Genomic DNA, 19,520 nt, shown 5'->3' with positions numbered 1-19,520 from the left:
ACAAAGCCCTAAACTCCTTAGGCCCAAAGTACTTTAAGGACTGCCTCATTACTTATGTTCCACCTTGATCACTGAGATTTTTGGATGGGGCTCTTTTCATACCCCCCACCCAGGGTTCAGTTTGCTTTCAGCAAGGGCTGAGCCTTTAGTCTGGCACACCCTGACCTGGGAAACCTCTTGCCAATAGAAATTGGAGCCTGAATCATCCCAGCTTTCTTCTAGCAGTCTTCTAAAAACTAAGGCCTTTGGAATTCGATTTTTTTTTTAACCAACAAGTATTTATTGACATGATGTTGATGTTCTCACAGAATTGAGAAAAAACATATTGTAGTATTACATTTTTATGTTGCGAGCCACCTTGCTATATTTTCTACAAAGGGTTGTTAATATCTGAATAAAATACAGTCGTACCTTGGCTTTCGAACAGCCTAGTTCTCGAACGTTTTGACTCCGGAACGCTGCAAACCTGGAATTTGCGATTTTTTTGGGAAGCTGAACGTCCAACGCGGCTTCCAGTTGAATGCAGGAAACTCCTCAGCTAATTGGAAGCCGCACCTTGGTTTTCAAACGTTTTCAGAAGTCAGGCCGACTTCCGGAACGAATTCCGTTCAAGAACCAAGGTATGACTGTAAAATAAATTATACATTGATGCAACTAACACACTATCCATATTGAACTTTAATTGCTCTCAGTTTAAATATCCAGGCTGCAGTCCTAGGCATAGCATGCTTTAATAAACCGAATTCAGTGTTAGAAACTGAGATATGAAAGTTAGGAGCTAAATGGCAATTTAAACCTAGGTTATGGGCACCACAATGGAATGTCTGGGCGTGCTTTTTTAATGACAAGCATACAAAGCTGAAAGTGAATGAACTGCAGCTAAGATCTTATGTTCATTTTTCACATGGTCTAGTCCTCATCTGAAGAATGCAAAAAACCAAAAACAAAGCCATACTTTCCCTGTCCGCCCCCCTAATATTCTTATGAGGGTCCCTTCTTCAGTCTTCAGAGAGTGGCTGGAAGTGTGGAGGCAGAAAAAGGTCCTTCTTTTTTTCCAGCAGTGGCAGCTTTTAATCTGAAATCTTAGGCTCAGTACTGCGCCCAGGGCTCAGAAACTGCTTGCATTAATGAAATTCCCTGTCACAAAAGTGCCCAGAACAACTGGAGTTTCAAACGTTGAGTGTCTTGTATCCAGAGGTTGCTTCCGCTGGTGGAAGGAGTCTTTTTCATTGGTCGAAACCTTGTCCATTCACAGATGGGAGCCTTTGGATACAACCAACCCAGTGCGCTTAGCTTTCCGTGGCATTTCATTGGCGCTCAACTTTATGTACTGAGATTGTGAATGAGGATTTTTCATTGTAAGAAAGGGAGAAGGGTTGGGGAGGGATGAAGATAAAAAAGAACCCATTATGATTAAGACGAAGAGAAATAATGCCTGGAAATAAGCCTGTTGTTGATTTGGTGACACTGATTATATTTCTTTTTTATCCAGGATGAGGAGGAAGAGATTAAGCAAGAAATTAACATGCTAAAGAAATACTCGCATCACCGAAATATTGCTACTTACTATGGTGCTTTCATTAAGAAGAACCCCCCAGGAATGGATGATCAGCTTTGGGTATGCAATGTTTCCTCCCTCCTTCTCTTCTTTTTACAAACAGCGTTTATTTTCTTTGGCTTATCTACATGGGATATTCAAAATCCCTGTGACATTTCGCAGAAAACCGTGAAGGATTTATTGTTTCCTTGCCTCTGGAATCTGTGTGCTTCCTTTTTAAGGGCTGTGTTTCTCAGATGCTCTAGATCACCTGCATATTGCTATAAAGAAACAACACTTCCCTTTCTTCTAGCATAGCTTAAGCTCAGGTTTGAAGCAGACACTGTTTCCATAAAAAAATACTGTGCATTAAGAATTCTGCAGAAGAAGATGCTGGATCAGACCAGAGACCTATCTTGTACTACAACATCCTATTCTCACAGTAGCCAACCAGATGTCTATACGAAACCTGCAAGCAGAACTTGTGTTAAAACTGCTGTGTTTAATTGTGGTCCCCAGCAACTGGTATTCAGAGGTATATTGCGTCAGATTCTGGAGTTAGTACACGGCCATTGTGGCTATTTAACCTTCTCCATGAATTTGCCGAAAAGCCATTTAAAGCCCTCCCTGTCAGTCACCATCACTGCATCCTCTTGCAGCGAATACCATAGTTTGATTATGCACCGTGAGAATAGCTACTTCCTTTTGTCCTGAATCTTTCACCAGTCAGCTTCATTGGATGCCCCCAAATTATTATATTATTTGGGTGGTGGTGGGAATTCTCCCAATTCTCTTTATCCACATCATAGACAATTTTACACACTGGTTCTCACACGCCTCCTTTACTCACCCTTTCCCTAAACTTAAAAGTTGCAAATCATTGTGTTGGAAGGGACCTTGAGGATCATGTAGTCCAATCCCCTGTGATGCAGGAATATGCAGCTGTCCCTTACAGGGGATCGAACCTGCAACCTTGCTGTTACCATCACCACGCTCTAACCAACTGAGTTGTATTGTAACCTTTCCTTGTAGGGGAGTTGCTCTTGTCCCATTTGGCTGCCCTTTTCTGAATTCTTCTCCAGCTCTACAATATTCTTCTTTGAGGTTCAGCAACTGCAGTTATATATAGTATTCCATGCTAAATAAAACCTGTAGGGTGTTAAATGCTATAGGGAACAGGTTTGCCACCTGTGTCATGTCTGCCCTGTGCCCCCTTGCACTCCATAATCCCTAGCATGATTTGTCACCTGTGTTGACATCAGTGTGAACCCTGGGTTGAAGGTTAACAGTGGTAGCCTAACGCAGGTTTTGCAAACATGGGGCTTGTGTGTGAATCAAATGACAGTAAGAAGGCATTCTATGGGCCCATAGTTGAAAGCAGCGCTGTGTATTTTGACCCACGTGATTCACTAAACCGCCACGTTTTTTGTTGCCTGATTGAATTAGAACTCGTGAGAATTCTGCTCTTCCTGCTCTGGAGATAAAAATGCTTGTTTATTTCCCCCTCTTGCCTTTGTCGGGATAAAAATCTTTGCCGATAACGCCAGAGTTATTCTCTTTATCAACACTCGGATGAAGTGGTACAAGAAATAATAATAGTGAAAAGCCAGAGTTCTTTCAGTGCAGATTAGGATCTCTCCGAAAGAGCAGGTTTCCGACATATTTTATTGCCACCTTGAAGCACATCTTTCTATTTTCGCTGCACACATTTTATAATATTTGTAATTTTCATGAAAATGTTCTGTAATTGCTTTTCGCATGCCATAAGCTGCCCTGAGCGGGGGAAAGGCTGGTACAGGTGTTCTGAATAAGCATTAAAGTGCAGGACAACACAACCCCTTGTCAGGCTCCAGGGATAGAGAGGCCCAGTGGGTGTAGTTTGCTGTCAAGCCAACCCCCATAACAAGTTCCATAATAGAGTTGGTACTCTTTGACAGTGAGGTCTTCACGGGTATAGAGCCTGTGTGCACTCGGGCATAGCCAGGGTGTTACGTACAAAATCCAAAAGAGGGAAGTAACATCAGCGCATGGAACATCTCACTTTATTGTTCTTAGAAAACACTTCTTTCATTTTCTTTTAAGAGAGAAATTGTGAGGATTAAAAATAAACAAATTGTTGTTGTTTAGTTGTGTCCGACTCTTCGTGACCTCATGGACCAGAGCACGCCAGGCACTCCTGTCTTCCACTGCCTCCCGCAGTTTGGTCAAACTCATGCTGGTAGCTTCGAGAACACTGTCCAACCATCTCGTCCTCTGTCGTCCCCTTCTCCTTGTGCCCTCCATCTTTCCCAACATCAGGGTCTTTTCCAGGGAGTCTTCTCTTCTCATGAGGTGGCCAAAGTATTGGAGCCTCAGCTTCAGGATCTGTCCTTCCAGTGAGCACTCAGGGCTGATTTCCTTAAGAATGGACTGGTTTGATCTTTCAGTCCATGGGACTCTCAAGAGTCTCCTCCAGCACCATAATTCAAAATTCAAAACTCCGTGGACAAAACAAATTACACCTTGGTTAAAATTTGGTAAGATCGCCAGGGGACAGGCGAAATTGCTACAAGGGTTGGATTCGCCTCACGGATCCCTGGCCTGTTGTGTGAACATAAGAATCAGGAGAACAGGGTTGCCAGGATCCATTTTAAGAGCTAGCCAAGGCCTGTGCAGAGCTTGTCTGAAGTCCCTAGTCGGCTGGGAGGCACAGGGTGTTCTTGACTTGACAGTGTCAATCCGGCAGGGCTGTGACAGGGCTCCCTGGCCTGCTTAGACCTCCAAGGCCTAGAGCAAGTGTACTCGGCTGCCCCCTACCTCTGCACGGGCCTGGGCCTAGACCAGGGCAGCTAAACTATGGTCCTCCAGAGGTTATTTGGAGTACAGTGCCCATCATCACTGACCATGCAGGCTGGGACTGATGGGAGCTGGAGTCCAGCAATGCCTTCAGGGCCATCCCTGACTAACCACTCCTGGCCTATCCCCTATGAACACTTTCAGGCATTGAGATCACAACAATAGCGGGACTCGCTGTTCACCCACCACAGACCTGCCTCCATTCTTCTTCACCCCTGCCTTGCCTCACTTCAACTCTGTCTTGCCTTGTTTTGCCTCACCTTCCATCTCTCTATATTGCCTTGCTTGAATAAATCCCACCAGCAGCCATGGGAGATACTAACTTTGGCAGAGGGGAAGCAGCATCCTTTTTATATTATTTCACAGAACCTAGAAGAGGTGAAAACTGTAGAATTTGGGCTGTTTATTCAGAGCCTGGAATGTAAAAAAAAAGGGGGGCGGGAAATAAATATAGATGGATGTATCATTGTACACTTACAGATAGGTAGCCGTGTTGGTCTGCCATAGTCAAAACAAAAAAATTTTTTCCTTCCAGTAGCACCTTAAAGACCAACTAAGTTAGTTCTTGGTATGAGCTTTCATGTGCATGGTATCTGAAGAAGTGTGCATGCACACGAAAGCTCATACCAAGAACTAACTTAGTTGGTCTTTAAGGTGCTACTGGAAGGAAAAATTTTTTTGTTTTCATTGTACACTTATTAGTGCATTAATTAGAGCCATTCACTCAGGTATGCTTACACTCTATCGCATCTCAAGAGCACAGAGCGCATTGTGGACATGAAATAAAATTTCTCTCCCAAATACTTGTAGACTGCCCTGCAAATATATATCCCTCCACTCTTTAACATCCAATTAGCTGTACAATGTCAATTGACCACATGCTCAGTTTATTAAATCAGACTCAATAGCTCACCAGATTGTTCTCCTTCTACCCCTTTGGCTTTTGTCTTATTGGAAGGGGTGGTTGGGAGGGCTCCATCCTGGTCCCCTATCCTCATTTTTAGTGATCTTCATCCCACATGATCACTCTCCTTTGCCCTACCTGGACTTGCCTTGTTAGATTTAATGAGATCATAGCAGCAGGCATCTAACATTCCGGGACCTTGTCTTAAGTAATACCTTTGTAGGAACAATGGGGGAAATTAATGCTATAAGGGTTACCAAACAGAGTAAGGGGTACAAAATTAAAAATCCATTCCATTCGCATTGGTATTCCGGAGCCTCTTCTAGAAATGTTATTGCAAGCTGTGGAGCCCTTCTTTAATTTCAATATGTTAACACAAAAGCATACATCCGCAAGGTAATATAGGTGCCATTCTGCTTTATGTTTGTCATCTGTCCTTGCTGTCTAATGTGGATTGAAGTGATTAACCGAAAAGCACTGCCATGCATGTACAATGGCGTTGGCTTTTTCGCTGCTCGTCTGCTGTTTGCAGAGTTGCAGTGTTCAGGCAGACAGAGAGCTCCAGGCCGGTGGAAGCTGGGGGCAGAACGCTGGTGACAGAGCCGCTCCCCAGAGGGGACTTGAGGCTCATGCCTTCCTGTCTAAGGATGGATTGCTTCCATGGCAACCCTCAGAGTTTAGATTTAGAATGGTTGGTAGATTCGTAATGAGGAGCTGGGTGGGGGCTGAGAGGGAAGAAATGCATATGCAGAGCATTCAGCATACAGTGGTACCTCAGGTTACATATGCTTCAGGTTACAGACTCCGCTAACCCAGAAATAGTGCTTCAAGTTAATAACTTTGCTTCAGGATGAGAACAGAAATCGTGCTCTGGCGGCGTGGCAGCAGCAGGAGGCCCCATTAGCTAAAGTGGTGCTTCAGGTTAAGAACAGTTTCAGGTTAAGTACGGACCTCCAGAACGAATTAAGTACTTAACCCGAGGTACCACTTGGTACCACCCTACATATTCTTGGTAGGGTGGGGTGGATTTGCCAGGTTCCTGCCCTTCTTCCACCGTGGAACTGAGATGACCATGGCTAGTAATTTCCCCAAACTGTGTGGTTGATAAGGGAGTATATTATGCAATCTGTCAGAGGCTAAAATGGCACCAGTCTCTGCATTATTATTTTTCAACATCCAGTGGCCAAATCTGAAGCTAACCGATCAGCAAGCTCTCATACGACGCTGGGCCCTTGTTTCACCCATCTTGCGATGGCTCCTTCTAAACAGGAGCCATTAAAATATCCCAGGCTGCCGGTTGCCAGTTGCCAGTCAACTGCTGCCACTGAGGACCTCCGAGGCAAGGGAGTGGGGCCTATCTGCTGGAACTTGCTCACTCCACAATGACCAGGTGGACTTGGGCTGGACAGACCTTTAAATACAGGACTTTGTTCTGTAAAGTAGGACACATGGCTTCCTTGCATCTTCTGGTGGGAAGGAAAGGACTAGTAGATGTCTGCAGATGGTGAACAGTATTGGGCTGAGCCCATGTTGTTTTGTTTTCCTCAGCAGCACAGCTCTGGAGGGTAGGGGGAATAGCCTTTACCTTTGCAAAGTCCTTCCCCCATCTTTGTACTTCTCCCTCTCAGCCATGAGTGCAAGAAAGTACAACTGTTCCAAAGGTAGAACGTTGAAGTGATGGTGTCTTTGCGAATAGTCTGCAGTCTCTTTTCGTAGAGGCAAAGAGGTGCTGTTTTTGTTTAAGTTGGGCACCCATTTTGGTTTGGGCGAATCTGTGTTTTAATGTAGTCAGGAACACTGTCACATTTGCCATTATTATTGACACCTCTTTCATTTAATACATTCATGACACTGCTAATTGGAAATGCCTCTTTTTTAGCAACAAGTGCTTGCAGTAGTGCCCTATTGAGATGGCAGCCTCTTTGAATCAGTATTCCACCATCTGTGTCAGTGACAAAACCTGCTAGGGCTGGATATTTAATAATAATAGTTGAGAAAATTCAGGGTACAACAGAATATTTTTGTGGATTTTTTCCCCCTAGCTTTTGATGGCTATGTTTTTTAGACCTTGAATGCACATTGTATTATGGTACCGATTTTTGTTGCTTCATTATTGATGTTTTACTGCTGCTATTTTTGTTGTGTTCTGTGATTTATTTGTTATGTAAACTGTTTTGAGGTAACAGGGACATAAACAGATATAATAATGAAAATAATAATCTCCTTCTGTATGTTCTGGAACTTGTAGGTTTAGCTGATTACTTTTAATTTCTGGGGTGCTTCTGTTATATATTTAGAAGCTTCCAATACACCAAGCCAACAGGTTGCTTCAGGTGCATATTGTTAAAAATTTAATCTTGAGGAGAGAAAAATCAAGGGCAGGCAGTTATGGAAGCTTGAGAGAAGTGAGCTGGCACTACCATTGAGACAATCCTTCAAATTAATGGATGAACTGGATCTCGCTAATATTGTTTGGTCCTGTCTCTTTAATATTTCATGATTGCAACGTGTCATGGAATGTGATCTTCATTTTTCATCAGTTTTTAATTATGAACCGTGTGTACATAAAGGGACATGCTCCCTGTCTCTTTTGGCCTGAAGTAAGAAGACAAATGGCCTTTACAGACAAATGGTCTGTATTTTACATTCTTTCCATGCTGTGGTGCTCCAGACAGATAAGCTTGCGTATTGTTATACATGGGCACACACAAAATCTTGAGTTTGTTTGTTTTTTCTTTCAAAGTTTTCATCACCTGGTGTTGCAGGCTGTTGGGGTTTATTGGCTCAATAAAACAGATTACCAGCAGTTTACATAAGGCAAGTTCATAATCACAGGGCAATTTTCTATTGCCTTGAAGTCCTCATGAGCCATTTCTCAGGGGCTTTGAGTGAGGGCAGCTATTCCTGCATGTGGTTCAGCATTTGCCTGAACTTGCCCACACTTTAGAAAATCTTTGGGGGATCATTTGAGCTGGACATACCAGGTTGTGATTTGTAAGTGCAGTCCATTTGTGACTAATACGGCATCGTTTTCCATGCTTGTTATCACATTGCTTTCCATCATGTTGTAGCATATCAATAGAACTGCAACAGAATGCTGCGTGGTAGACTTCTCCTGTTCATATCCTCTGCCATGATACAGGTGTTGACCATTTTGCATGGGAGTTCCATTCTTGGCCCCCCACATGTTGGTGGAACATGCATAGGCCTGCCCCCTTCTGCCCCGTTCTGCTTTTCCGGGTAAAAAAGGACCCAGGCATCAGCGGTTGTGTGTCAGTTGGTTGCCTACAGAAAGGTCACCGTCTGTACTTCTTTTGGCTGTTTCACCCACCTAAGAGTCAGCCAGAATTCCATGGCTACTAATCTTAGTTATTTCTCAGTTGTCTGATTTTGGGTTTCCTTCCTCCCCACCCATGCTTAGGTTTCCCCCTCCCCAAAAAGTTTTTTAAAAAAAGAAAATTAAAAATTGTACACAAATATTATTCCTCATTTGCGGTAATAAAATACAGTGAATAAAATAACAGGGTAGTATTCCCTGCTAATCCTACGCAGATTAGATCCACTGAAGTTAATAGACATGACATGACTAATTTGAGTTTATTAATTCCAGTGGGTCTACTCTGAATAAGACTCAGTTGAATATAACCCAATGTTTTTCGGTACTTCTGCAAATTTTGAGTTCCTTTGAGCCTGTTGACTCCTCCTCCTTGTGAGTGGTCGCTCCATTTTGGCTATGTAAGGGTCTACACTTGCAGAATGAGTTTGTTATTAGTATACAGGGTGGGTCAAACATGTGCTCTACCCCGATGGACATATGGGTTCTATCCAATGTCAGTGGCCCTAGTGAAATTGCTGTGTTCTCCAGCTGATCAATGGAAGTATTGTAGCTATACGTTACTGATGACATTCTGGAGCCACATGAATAATGAATAATTTGTGCCCCAGCTGTGCATCAGAATCTGTAAGACCATTTCTATACATGAAAAGGCACTTTAATTTAAAACAGAAAAAAGTGATGTTCATGCTAGCACTTAAAACATCTATAATTGGAGTGAGTTAACATTAATTTAATTTTACATTTAAAAATACAAATTAGCATGAGGTGGACCTATGCATCCCAGTTATTCAAAGTTAAGCATTCTGGCTGCAAGCCCGTTCCCAAGGAACATCGCTTCCATGCTCTTGTAAACAAACAGTAATCCCAAACCCTGTGGGCAGAATTTGCACACCTTTCTGCTGTGGTTTGGCAGCAACCACAGCACCGGCACCTACAAGAAATGTGTAAAAGTAGCTCTTCTGTTTGGAGCAGGTTGGAAGCAAAATGGGAATTTGAGAACGGTCAGAAATATTGCTGGAGGGAGTTCTACAAGATTAAACAGTTCTGTCTTGCTCTTACAGATCGTATTGCCTTTATTCTATTAAATTATATTATTCAAGTTAGGTGTGATACCACATTAAGCCTGTATTATGTTCTGAAAGGACAGTCTGTTAACTAAATCACCTGAGCAATTTGTCCAGGGCTGGCAGTTTCATTCATCATTGCGTTTAGGTAAAGGTAAGGCTACTTCTGCAATTGTGAAGGGATATAGACAGGGACGTGGGTGGCGCTTTGGGTAAAAGCCTCAGCACCTAGGGCTTGCCGATCGAAAGGTTGGCGGTTCGAATCCCCGCAGCGGGGTGCGCTCCCGTTGTTCGGTCCCAGCGCCTGCCAACCTAGCAGTTCGAAAGCACTCCTGGGTGCAAGTAGATAAATAGGGACTGCTTAGTAGCGGGAAGGTAAATGGCGTTTCCGTGTGCGGCTCTGGCTCGCCAGAGCAGCGATGTCACGCTGGCCACGTGACCCGGAAGTGTCTGCGGACAGTGCTGGCCCCTGGCCTCTTGAGTGAGATGGGCGCACAACCCTAGAGTCCGTCAAGACTGGCCCGTACGGGCAGGGGTACCTTTACCTTTACCTTATAGACATAGACATAGACACATGCTGTTGACTTGCAACTTACACACATTTAACTTACACAGTTTCAGCTTCATATGCTTGGCTGCAGCGGGGCGGGGGTCTGCAAGGGAAACACCAGCAATCTCACCTGCCATTGCGCTCACCTTGGGAGAGTGCCAGGGCCAGATATCTGTATAGGCTAAGTAGGCTGAAGCCTAGGGCCTCCAAATCTAGGGGGCCTCCCAGCCCACCCACCCGCACCTTGCAGTCTCCCCTCTCCCCAAATTGCAAACCCAAGATCATGCGGGGGCAGGGCAACTCGGGCCCAGCAACTATGAGACTCAGGGCCAGCCATTGGGGTCCAATTTTAAACTCTGGGGCACAACTTGAATTTTTTCTGCAGTGCTTGAATTTTTTTTTTAATTCTGCAAAATCTTGGAGATATAAATAAAATCCATCTAGATTGCTTTATTGCGGGGGCCCCCTTAGAAGCAGCCCGCAGGGTCCAGTTTGGCCCAATTGCTCCACTTGCCTTTTGAAAATGACAAACTTAGACAAGCAAATTTTGACGACGTTTTGGATGATTTTTGCTATGAGGAAGGCTAGGAAAAAACATTTGTAGTCTTACTTTATTTGATGGTTGTAGTTTACTTCTTAATACATATTTTAAAACTGACTGTTTAATGAGAACATAAAGTAAATTCTAAAAGTGCCACACTGTCAGGTAATCATGATCATATTGTTTACACTTCCCAGGCAATATATTTTGTAAACTCGAGGTTTATTTTAAAAGAACATTACGATTTCATTTTCCTAAAAAGTAATGCTTATTCCACAAAAGGTTTACAAAGTTCAGTTATTGCAAAAGTTTTTCAGTGTTAATTTTAACATTTATGCATTTTTAAAATCACCATGGCGTTTAACAATAACATCTTATGTCCTTTAGAGGAAAAAATAGTGAATTGCAAAAATTTGAATACCCATTGTCATCCTTGGTTTCACTCAATTTTGTTTATAACACTCTTCCATTTTCTTCTGGTAGTGAGGGTGGGGGATTGGGAGGGTTCCTCACAAGTGGAGTAGCAGAGGGCCTCTCTTCATCGAAATCTGGCCCTGGAGAGTGCTCAGGGGTGCAGGGAGAGAGTGTGAGTGGCCTTGGGAGAGCGTGTGTGATTTTTTACAGGTCATTTCCCAGTTTTTAAAGAGTTGTTTTGACTATACACTATTTCAGCTTTACACTCAATTCCTGGAACATAGCTTCAGCATAAGATGAGAGTCGTGTATGTATGATAACTGTTGGCCTTCTTAAAAAATGAAACAGGGCATTCATTTACGGTGCAATCCTATACATATCTATTCAGAAGTAAGCCCCACTGAGTTCAGTGAACTTGCTCCCACGTAACTGTGTGTCGGATTACATTGTTAGGTGTATGCACACAGCCTGCGACTTGAATATACTGTGACCTCTTATTTTGCATAGCCTAGTAGTTGCATACTTGTGTCTTTGCAGTCAGAATGTTCGATAAAGGATTGTTTTGTGCATCTGGAGCAAACTTTCAGAAATTCCTGTTTTCTGACTGGCTGGTGGGAAAACATAGATTTATACAGCTATGTCTTTTAAAAGAAGTGTGCCGATTTTCAAGAAAGGTGTCTCAAAGTGACATACAACAATGTTTGAATCAAAACCCATTGTGGAAAATCAGAATCCAAGGCCAGACAAAATTGCAGCCAAAAGTCAGTTCAAACAAACATATCCTTGGCCTATCAGTGAAAATACAGGAAGGAAGGGGCCAATTATCCTCCTTCTTAGGAGGTGTTTTGCAAGGAGCCACAGGTGCTTCTGTTGTTGTTGTTGTTTAGTCGTGTCCAACTCTTTGTGACCCCATGGACCAGAGCACGCCAGGCTTCCTAGTGGAGACCAAATTTAGTTTTTGCGTAAGAAGGAATCTGAAACAGGAACTTACTTCTAGATCTTGATGTGATTGTTCATACTCCACACATCATTCTTCTTTCTTCCTTAGAGAAAACCCAACCTCCCTTCGCACTCTCACATGTACACAGAAGGAAGGAATGACATTGACCCCTGCTGGTTTCTAAAGCTTTTATAGAAACTATTAGATCTCAGAGATCTGTATTCAAATCCATTGTGAATCATTAACTCTACGGGAGACCTGAGTGTTCCTATCTTTCAGCTTCAGTTCCTGATCTGTTAAATGGGGACATTTATTATCTGCTGCCTCCTGAAGTTGCGGGGGATGGATGAGACTGGCGTTGTATAGTGTGCAGCGTGCTCCAAAATGTTGCAGAAATTATATAACCAGTAAAAATACCCTTTTTCTCAAGAAGGCGGTTCTGACATCCTGTTTGTATTCTTCCAGATTTTCAAACCTCCCAGGCCAAGGGAAACTTGAAAGTGGAAAGATTGCCATTACTTAATGATTGCTTTTCTCTTTCAGCAGTGTTGCCTGTTGCCAACTGCAGTGTGTTCCACTGGGTTATTGCAACCCGGAGGATGCTTTCTGTTTAATTATAATAACTGCACTTTTGTTTCCTTTGCCAGCTGGTGATGGAGTTTTGTGGTGCTGGCTCTGTCACTGATCTGATCAAGAACACAAAAGGGAACACTTTGAAGGAGGAGTGGATTGCCTACATCTGCAGGGAGATTTTACGGGTACGTGACCAAAATGGGCTTAACCGCCTTTCAGCCTGTCATTGACAGCAAATGTTGCCTAGGTCCAGTGTGAATGCAGTGCTGCCAGTGTAGCCTTATGAGGCTTTGCCCTCGGGTGGGAAAAATATTGCGCCCGGGAAAGGGACATGGGAGTCAACAGACACTCAAGGAATAGTTTCGGAGAAAAAGCTTTTATTTCTACCATCCATGAACTGGTAGAAGGAGCAAGTGTGATAACTCACAAAAAGCATGCATGGGTTCACAGTCATGTGCACAAACATATATACCCCTTCCAGTTCCCTCCCCTTTTCTCCTCCTTTTCCAGGAGTCCTGCCCATGATGTGTTTCCTGAGCATGTACAGAAAGCTCTCTTAGGACTATTGTGGACTCTTGGCACCCTTCCCAGGAAAGGGGAGTGAGAGCCAAGGGGTTGAGGAGCCCTGGTGGTTCAGCATGTCCAAGATGTTGCAACCGAATGAGATAAGATTCAGTTCTCAGGCCTGAGTATTCTTGGCATTGACAGAGTCTATTCATTGACCTTTAAAAGTAACATATTGCCTATGGAACAGCATCTTGTGAGAATCCACAGAAAAGCTGTAGCTGTGGATTTTAGGAGAGAGAAAGGGAATTTAGGACAGTTTTGAGGCCTGGGGTGATTTCACAGACAGGATTTGAGTATCCTGTCCCTTCACCAGGATTGGGAATGCCTGCTGTCTCTCTCGAGCACAAATTACCGCTCTTCCCTTCTCACTCACAGACTTAACCGTGGTTTAGCATCACCTCTGTACTGATAATTTCATATTTTGTTTAAGAGAGCAGTCTTGGCTAGTGTTAAGCAAGGTTAGTTTCTTTGAGGATGTAACACTAAACCATGGTTCCAGCAAGGAGTGGGAACCTGCCCTGGAAAAGCGATTGAGGAACAGGGAGAGTGCAGAATCCGAAAGCTAGTTCCTGATTTGCAAACCATAGTTTGCATGGAACCAACATTCTCCCTGTGCCAAGTCCCTGCTCTGGTTTTTAATGCTTAGAAAAGAGACATAATCTGGAAGATGGCTCCTGAGGTTTTGTGGATAGTCATAAGAGAAGTTTGTAGGTGCCTGTAGGTATAAATGATTCATAGTCACTTAGATATGATGTATAATGAATGAGTGAGGGTCAGTTGCCTTTCTTTCTCCCTCAACTTTTAAGCCTGTTCTTTCTTTCATAGGAAAAAAAATTCCCTCTTTAATATTAATAGGAACAAAGGTGTGTCTAAATTATATTCAATTACTTTTTAGAAAAAATGGGGGGAAAGAGAAAATGCATTTTTAGGGCATTTCAAATGGCAATTTATTGTGGAAGTTGTGCTGTTCATATATGTGGGTTTTTCATACCATCTGCGTGACAATGGAGTCATCAAAATTACATTTAATTCAGATTTCCTCTTACTGCGGGAAATCTGTTAAATAAAAATACTGCATTAGAAATCCCCAATCAATCACACTTGCACTTGGTCATGTGTGGTGATGTTTGGGGTGATTTGCCTTCATCACCACATCCCTAGGTCCATTAGCATTATGTGTGAACATAACCTGTGGGTTGAAGTGGTCCTCAGGCTAGGTCTTGCGGTGGAACCTTCTCCAAGGAGCAAACCTGTTTAAAGTCAAATCAAACCAAGGCACAATTCACGTTAAGCAGATAAACACCAGCTTGGGGAGGGTTGTGCTATTAAAATAGCAAGTTGAAACTCTTCACTGTAATAATTCCTTCTATAGCTTGGGATATGTGACTCCTTTACCCTTGAAGACAGCAGCTGCCGCCCAAAGGTTACTTAGTCCTTATCCACCTAATCTACATAGTGTTTTCACATTGCAGTTGGATCAATCAGGTAATGCCCCAACTCTGCAAGGACAAACATCATGTGAGATCAGCAATAATGAAAACACAGTCACAGATGCTTAGCAGTCTCAAGCTAGCAAAACACTAAAAAGCTTCACTTGAGTGCATGAGTGATCCACGTGACTCAAATGTGGATGCTTCTAATATGCTTTTAGCTCCATAGAGGGTTAAGTCAGTAGTAAGAGAGGAAGCAGCGCAATGTTCACCCTGAAAATGAAAATGGGATCTAAACACTCCCCAAATAGCACTTGGTATCTGGTGGTGACAAAGCACTTGCTCATTTACAGTAAACACCCCCAGCTGCAGTCCTTTAGCAACTTGATAGGAAAGGCAAGTGACGTTGCGGCTAATCAGCTATTGTATTGACTTTTCTCATTTCTGTCTCAGGAAGCCACAGTTACCCAGGCTAGGGTTTAAATTTACAAGCTTGGAAAGTCAGTTTCCTAAAATAGTCCGCAAGCGGTGAGTCATGTTCTGACTGTTGAACCATTCCACCAGTGCCTCATCTTTTGGATGTCGAAAGATGAGCTAACTCCATCTTTTCAGTTGGCTGATAATGCAGGCATCTGGGGACGTGTGTCACCATAATAATGTGTAAAGTGAGTTCTGTTTTGAATCAGCAGCTCCCACAGTTTGCAAAGCCTCAGTGTGATGCATAGGGAAATTACCTGATCTTATGACTTATGACATAACTATACTCTGTCTCTGAACCTAAAGTTTGGCAACCCCCATGTGGACTTTCTTCCCCTTATACCTCATGTCTCACAATAACATCCCTCATTCCTTTTTCTGTTCTGATTGTGCCTACAGTTAGGTTTGCATCTGCACCAACATATTCGCTAAACGGTAATTAGCACCAAGGAACAATTTAAAGCCATGATCAGAAGTGGGTTTGTTTGCTAATTACAGTTAAGTGAAAATGTGATGCAAGGTTATTCTAAGCCATAGCTATCTCCGGAACTCAGGGGGAATGTGGAATGCTCATCGAAAAGGGGATGAAGGAGAGAGAGGAGCATATAAACCCAAAGGGTGCTTCTTGACATTCTCACCATACCTTTGAAGGTGACCTGGAAACTACAACTAATCCAAAATGCGGCAGCTAGACTGGTAACTGGGAGTGGCTGCCGAGACCATATAACACCGGTACTGAAAGACCTACATTGGCTCCCAGTACGTTTCCAAGCACAATTCAAAATGTTGGTGCTGACATTTAAAGCCCTAAATGGACTCAGCCCAGTATACCTGAAGGAGCGTCTCCACCCCCATCATTTAGCCCGGACACTGAGGTCCAGCACCGAGGGCCTTCTGGCGGTTCCCTCCCTGAGAGAAGTGAGGTTACAGGGAACCAGGCACAGGGCCTTCTCGGTAGTGGTGCCCACCGTGTGGAATGCCCTTCCATCAGATGCCAAGGAAATAAACAACTATCTGACTTTTAGAAGACACCCTGTTTAGTGAAGTTTTAAATTTTTGATGTTTTATCACATTATTATTATTATTATTATTATTATTATTATTAATCTGTTGGGAGCCGCCTGGAGTGGCTGAGGAAACCCAGCCTGATGGGCGGGGTATAAATAATAAATTATTATTATAATTGGGTAGTTGAGGCCAAGCCATTGAATCGTAGCTTGCATGTGTTCCAAACCCAGTGCCTATGTTGCTTTTACCATAGGGCCTGGGATTCTGTTGGCAAAGAGCCCACCATTTAATAGAATGCACTGTGTTATTTCAACCCATGGTGGTCCCAGGTTATGAGGGGGCTCAGCTAGACCAGGCTTGCATAGACTGTGACCCGCCAGGCATGTCAGGAAGCCTGTAACAAAACCCGGAAGCTGTGTTTGCTTTGGTGGGTTTCAAGTTGTGAAGGCCGTCAGAAGACTATGCAGTCCCCCCCCCTTGTGGATGCGATCCCTGGGCAAAAGGAACAAAGCTGCTCTCAGATAACAGAAACCGTTCACTCTTGTCTTACACGGATTTAGATAACAGAAATCAGCAGGACAGGATCAGGTTTCTGACTGCGCAGGACTCTGAGGATATAATATCAGTCTGTTCATAAACCAAGAGTGCCACAGAGAGAGAGAAGTTGGGTGAGAGATGGATATCTCTCCTTCCTGTTTTTTTTTTACCACCAGTGATAGTGCTTCAGGAGACTCCATCGTGAATGGACCATAGAGATGGATTTTCCTGAGGAAAAATCACAAGTGATTCTGTCTATTATTTATTATTCTTTAAATCTGTAATATTTATGAACCTCCTCTTGGCCCATAAGTATCCAAAACGATGCATGGCAACTAAGGCATGGCATAATGCTCCGCTACAACAATGGATATAAAACCCAAATAGGTAAACAGCGGCAGCACAAACTCTGACCTAAAACAGCACAGGGCATGATGCAAAAACCGGGTATTACATTCATGTCGTTTACATGATTCAGCATTAAAACAGACAGTCAAATTAAATAATCAAAATAGAAGAGCAGTGGTGAACGCCACTTGCCAAAAGAGTTTAAATGATGTCTGGCCAAATACTTTGAGGGAGATGATGTGAGGAGAGCATCCCTTGGCAAAGAGTTCCACAGTGTGGGTTGGGCCTACACGAAGAAGGCCCTGTCCCTCATCCTAGCAAATCTCATCTGATTTGAATGATGGTGTGCGGCATCTTTCTTGGATCTGAGGAAATGGGGAGAAATATATGGGAGAATTAAATGCCTCTCGGTCATCTTTACAAACGTATGCATTGCAGTAATCTAAACAGGAGGTTTCCAAGGAATGAGTGGCATGGTAAACTTAGCCTCTGCTGCCTCCTGGATATCAAACCGAAAGGTGCATCTCTTCGGTGCAACATGTAATGACCACTGCTATAAACAAAGTGAACAAAAAGACAAATCTCTGCTTAAAAAGGGAGGTGTTTGTTTTTCCCTTGTGGGTGATATTATTGTAGTTGTTATGATGTAAATATTAATATAATATAATATAATAGTAATATTTATAAATAAATAAAATTAAATAACAAACAACTGTTTCCCTCCAAAAGAATTACCCTTGGCACCTTACAACGAATTTCACACCTTTCTCCCTCTGACACCACAAAACAGTAAATGCTGTATTTATTGCCAGCTTCCAGCAGTTTAGGGACCCTGAATTGTCTTTAAGAGACTGGCTCGCTTAATCAATATTGTTGATTAAATTCATTATTTTCACAGCTTTGTGCCTTATCTCCCCACCCAGGGCACTTTGTGTTTGCGAGAGTGTATACTCTACTCTCCTTTGTATATTTATCAGTTCTGTATCCGAACTGGCCTCAGTTTAAGCACAGTGACTTGGATCCTAAGATCCAAGGAAGCTCAAGGAAGCTGACAGAGTTTTGTTCTCACATCTTCTCCTTGTCACCACCTGTACCCCGAAAATCCTCTCTCAGAGGTTGCAGAGAGCTTATGAGCAATGTCCGCTGGGGTGTGGGGACTGCTTGGGGGGAGGAGAAATCCCCCAGTGAGGCTTGGATCCCAAGAGAAGTTAATTTGAGAACATTTGTGTAGAAAAAAGTTTTCATCCCCTCCTCACTCCTAATCAGCAGGCGGCTTTTAAAAATAGCGGTGTGCAATCTAGGAATACAGTAAATATTCCCAACCAGCATTCTTCAGAGTTAAGAGGCAGTGCAGTTAAATCCTATATACTAATAAGGAGACTTTTGGGTCTTCTTACCTTGCTCTATTTGTAATTGTCCCTGAAGAAAATGCAGAGCCTTTATGGGCCTCTTCAAAACAAAACATTAAAAAGAAATGGTTTGCAAAACAGCGAACAACCCATGCAACATACCTGTACCTTGAATCAGATCATACCATATATGTACTTTATAAGGAGCCAAGACTGAAAAGCTTAGGGCTTATCCACCTTTTCCTACTCACTTTCCAGGCACGGTCAGTGCTTTAAAGCCCTGTGTCCAAGCACTCTCTCTCTCTCTCTTTTTTTGCTCCAGATCTTTCCCCATGAAAACCCGCTCTTCACTGCTGAATCGGAGCAAACTACATTTTGCAGAAAACCCAAATTGCCGTTTGTTGCATGTTCAAGAAGCATGTTTGTGTGGCTATATGAGGTCCCAAGTGGGAATAGCAAAGGTCTCGGACTGAAACCTTGCAAAGCTGCTGTTAGCCAGAACAGGCGGAAGTAGACTTGGAGAAACACAGAATCATAGAGTTGGAAGGGACCACAAGGGTTCTCTAGTCCATGGTTAGGCAACCTAAGGCCTGGAGGCCGGATGCAGCCCAGTTGCCTTCTAAATCCGGCCTGCGGACGGTCCAGGAAACAGGATGTTTTTACATGAGTAGAATGTGTGCTTTTATTTAAAATGCATCTCTGGGTTATTTGTGGGGCATAGGAATTCATTCATTTCTTCTTCTTTTTTTCAAAATATAGTCTGGCCCCCCACAAGGTCTGAGGGACAGTGGACCGGCACCCTGCTGGAAAAGTTTGCTGACCCCTGGCTTAGACAGACCAGTGTTCTGATTTTTTTTATAAGGTGTCCTCGTAGGCTCACATGCTGTTAAAGATCACAAATTTAACCCTAGAATCCAGAGAATAAATTACAGGGAAACCTCTTAGGTAACAGCACAGCCAGATTTCTGCATCCCTATTTTTCAAAAATGCAGCCCTGGTGAAATACGAATAAAACGACTCATAAATGCTGCGAGTAGACAGTGAAAATATTTTTTCATTTTGAACATATGAATGCTAATGTGAAATCTAAAGTAGATATGTATATAGCC

At 43.1% G+C, this 19,520-nt stretch overlaps 1 protein-coding gene across 4 annotated transcripts in view; it reads left to right on the top strand.

The window, feature by feature from the left end:
• Nucleotides 1-19,520, top strand: part of TNIK (TRAF2 and NCK interacting kinase) — a 287,359-nt gene that overhangs the window by 152,707 nt on the left and 115,132 nt on the right. For all 4 annotated transcript variants that reach the window (XM_053390548.1, XM_053390547.1, XM_053390549.1 and 1 more), the window contains exons 4-5: nt 1,493-1,618; nt 12,770-12,880. In XM_053390548.1, the coding sequence (XP_053246523.1) occupies nt 1,493-1,618; nt 12,770-12,880 (237 nt within the window). The remainder of the gene's footprint in view (nt 1-1,492; nt 1,619-12,769; nt 12,881-19,520) is intronic.

Source organism: Podarcis raffonei, chromosome 5 (genome assembly GCF_027172205.1).
Source record: "Podarcis raffonei isolate rPodRaf1 chromosome 5, rPodRaf1.pri, whole genome shotgun sequence".
NCBI classification, from domain to species: domain Eukaryota; kingdom Metazoa; phylum Chordata; class Lepidosauria; order Squamata; family Lacertidae; genus Podarcis; species Podarcis raffonei.
The sequence above is the reverse complement of the archived record's forward strand: the minus strand, read 5'-3'. Positions and strand labels throughout refer to the sequence as shown.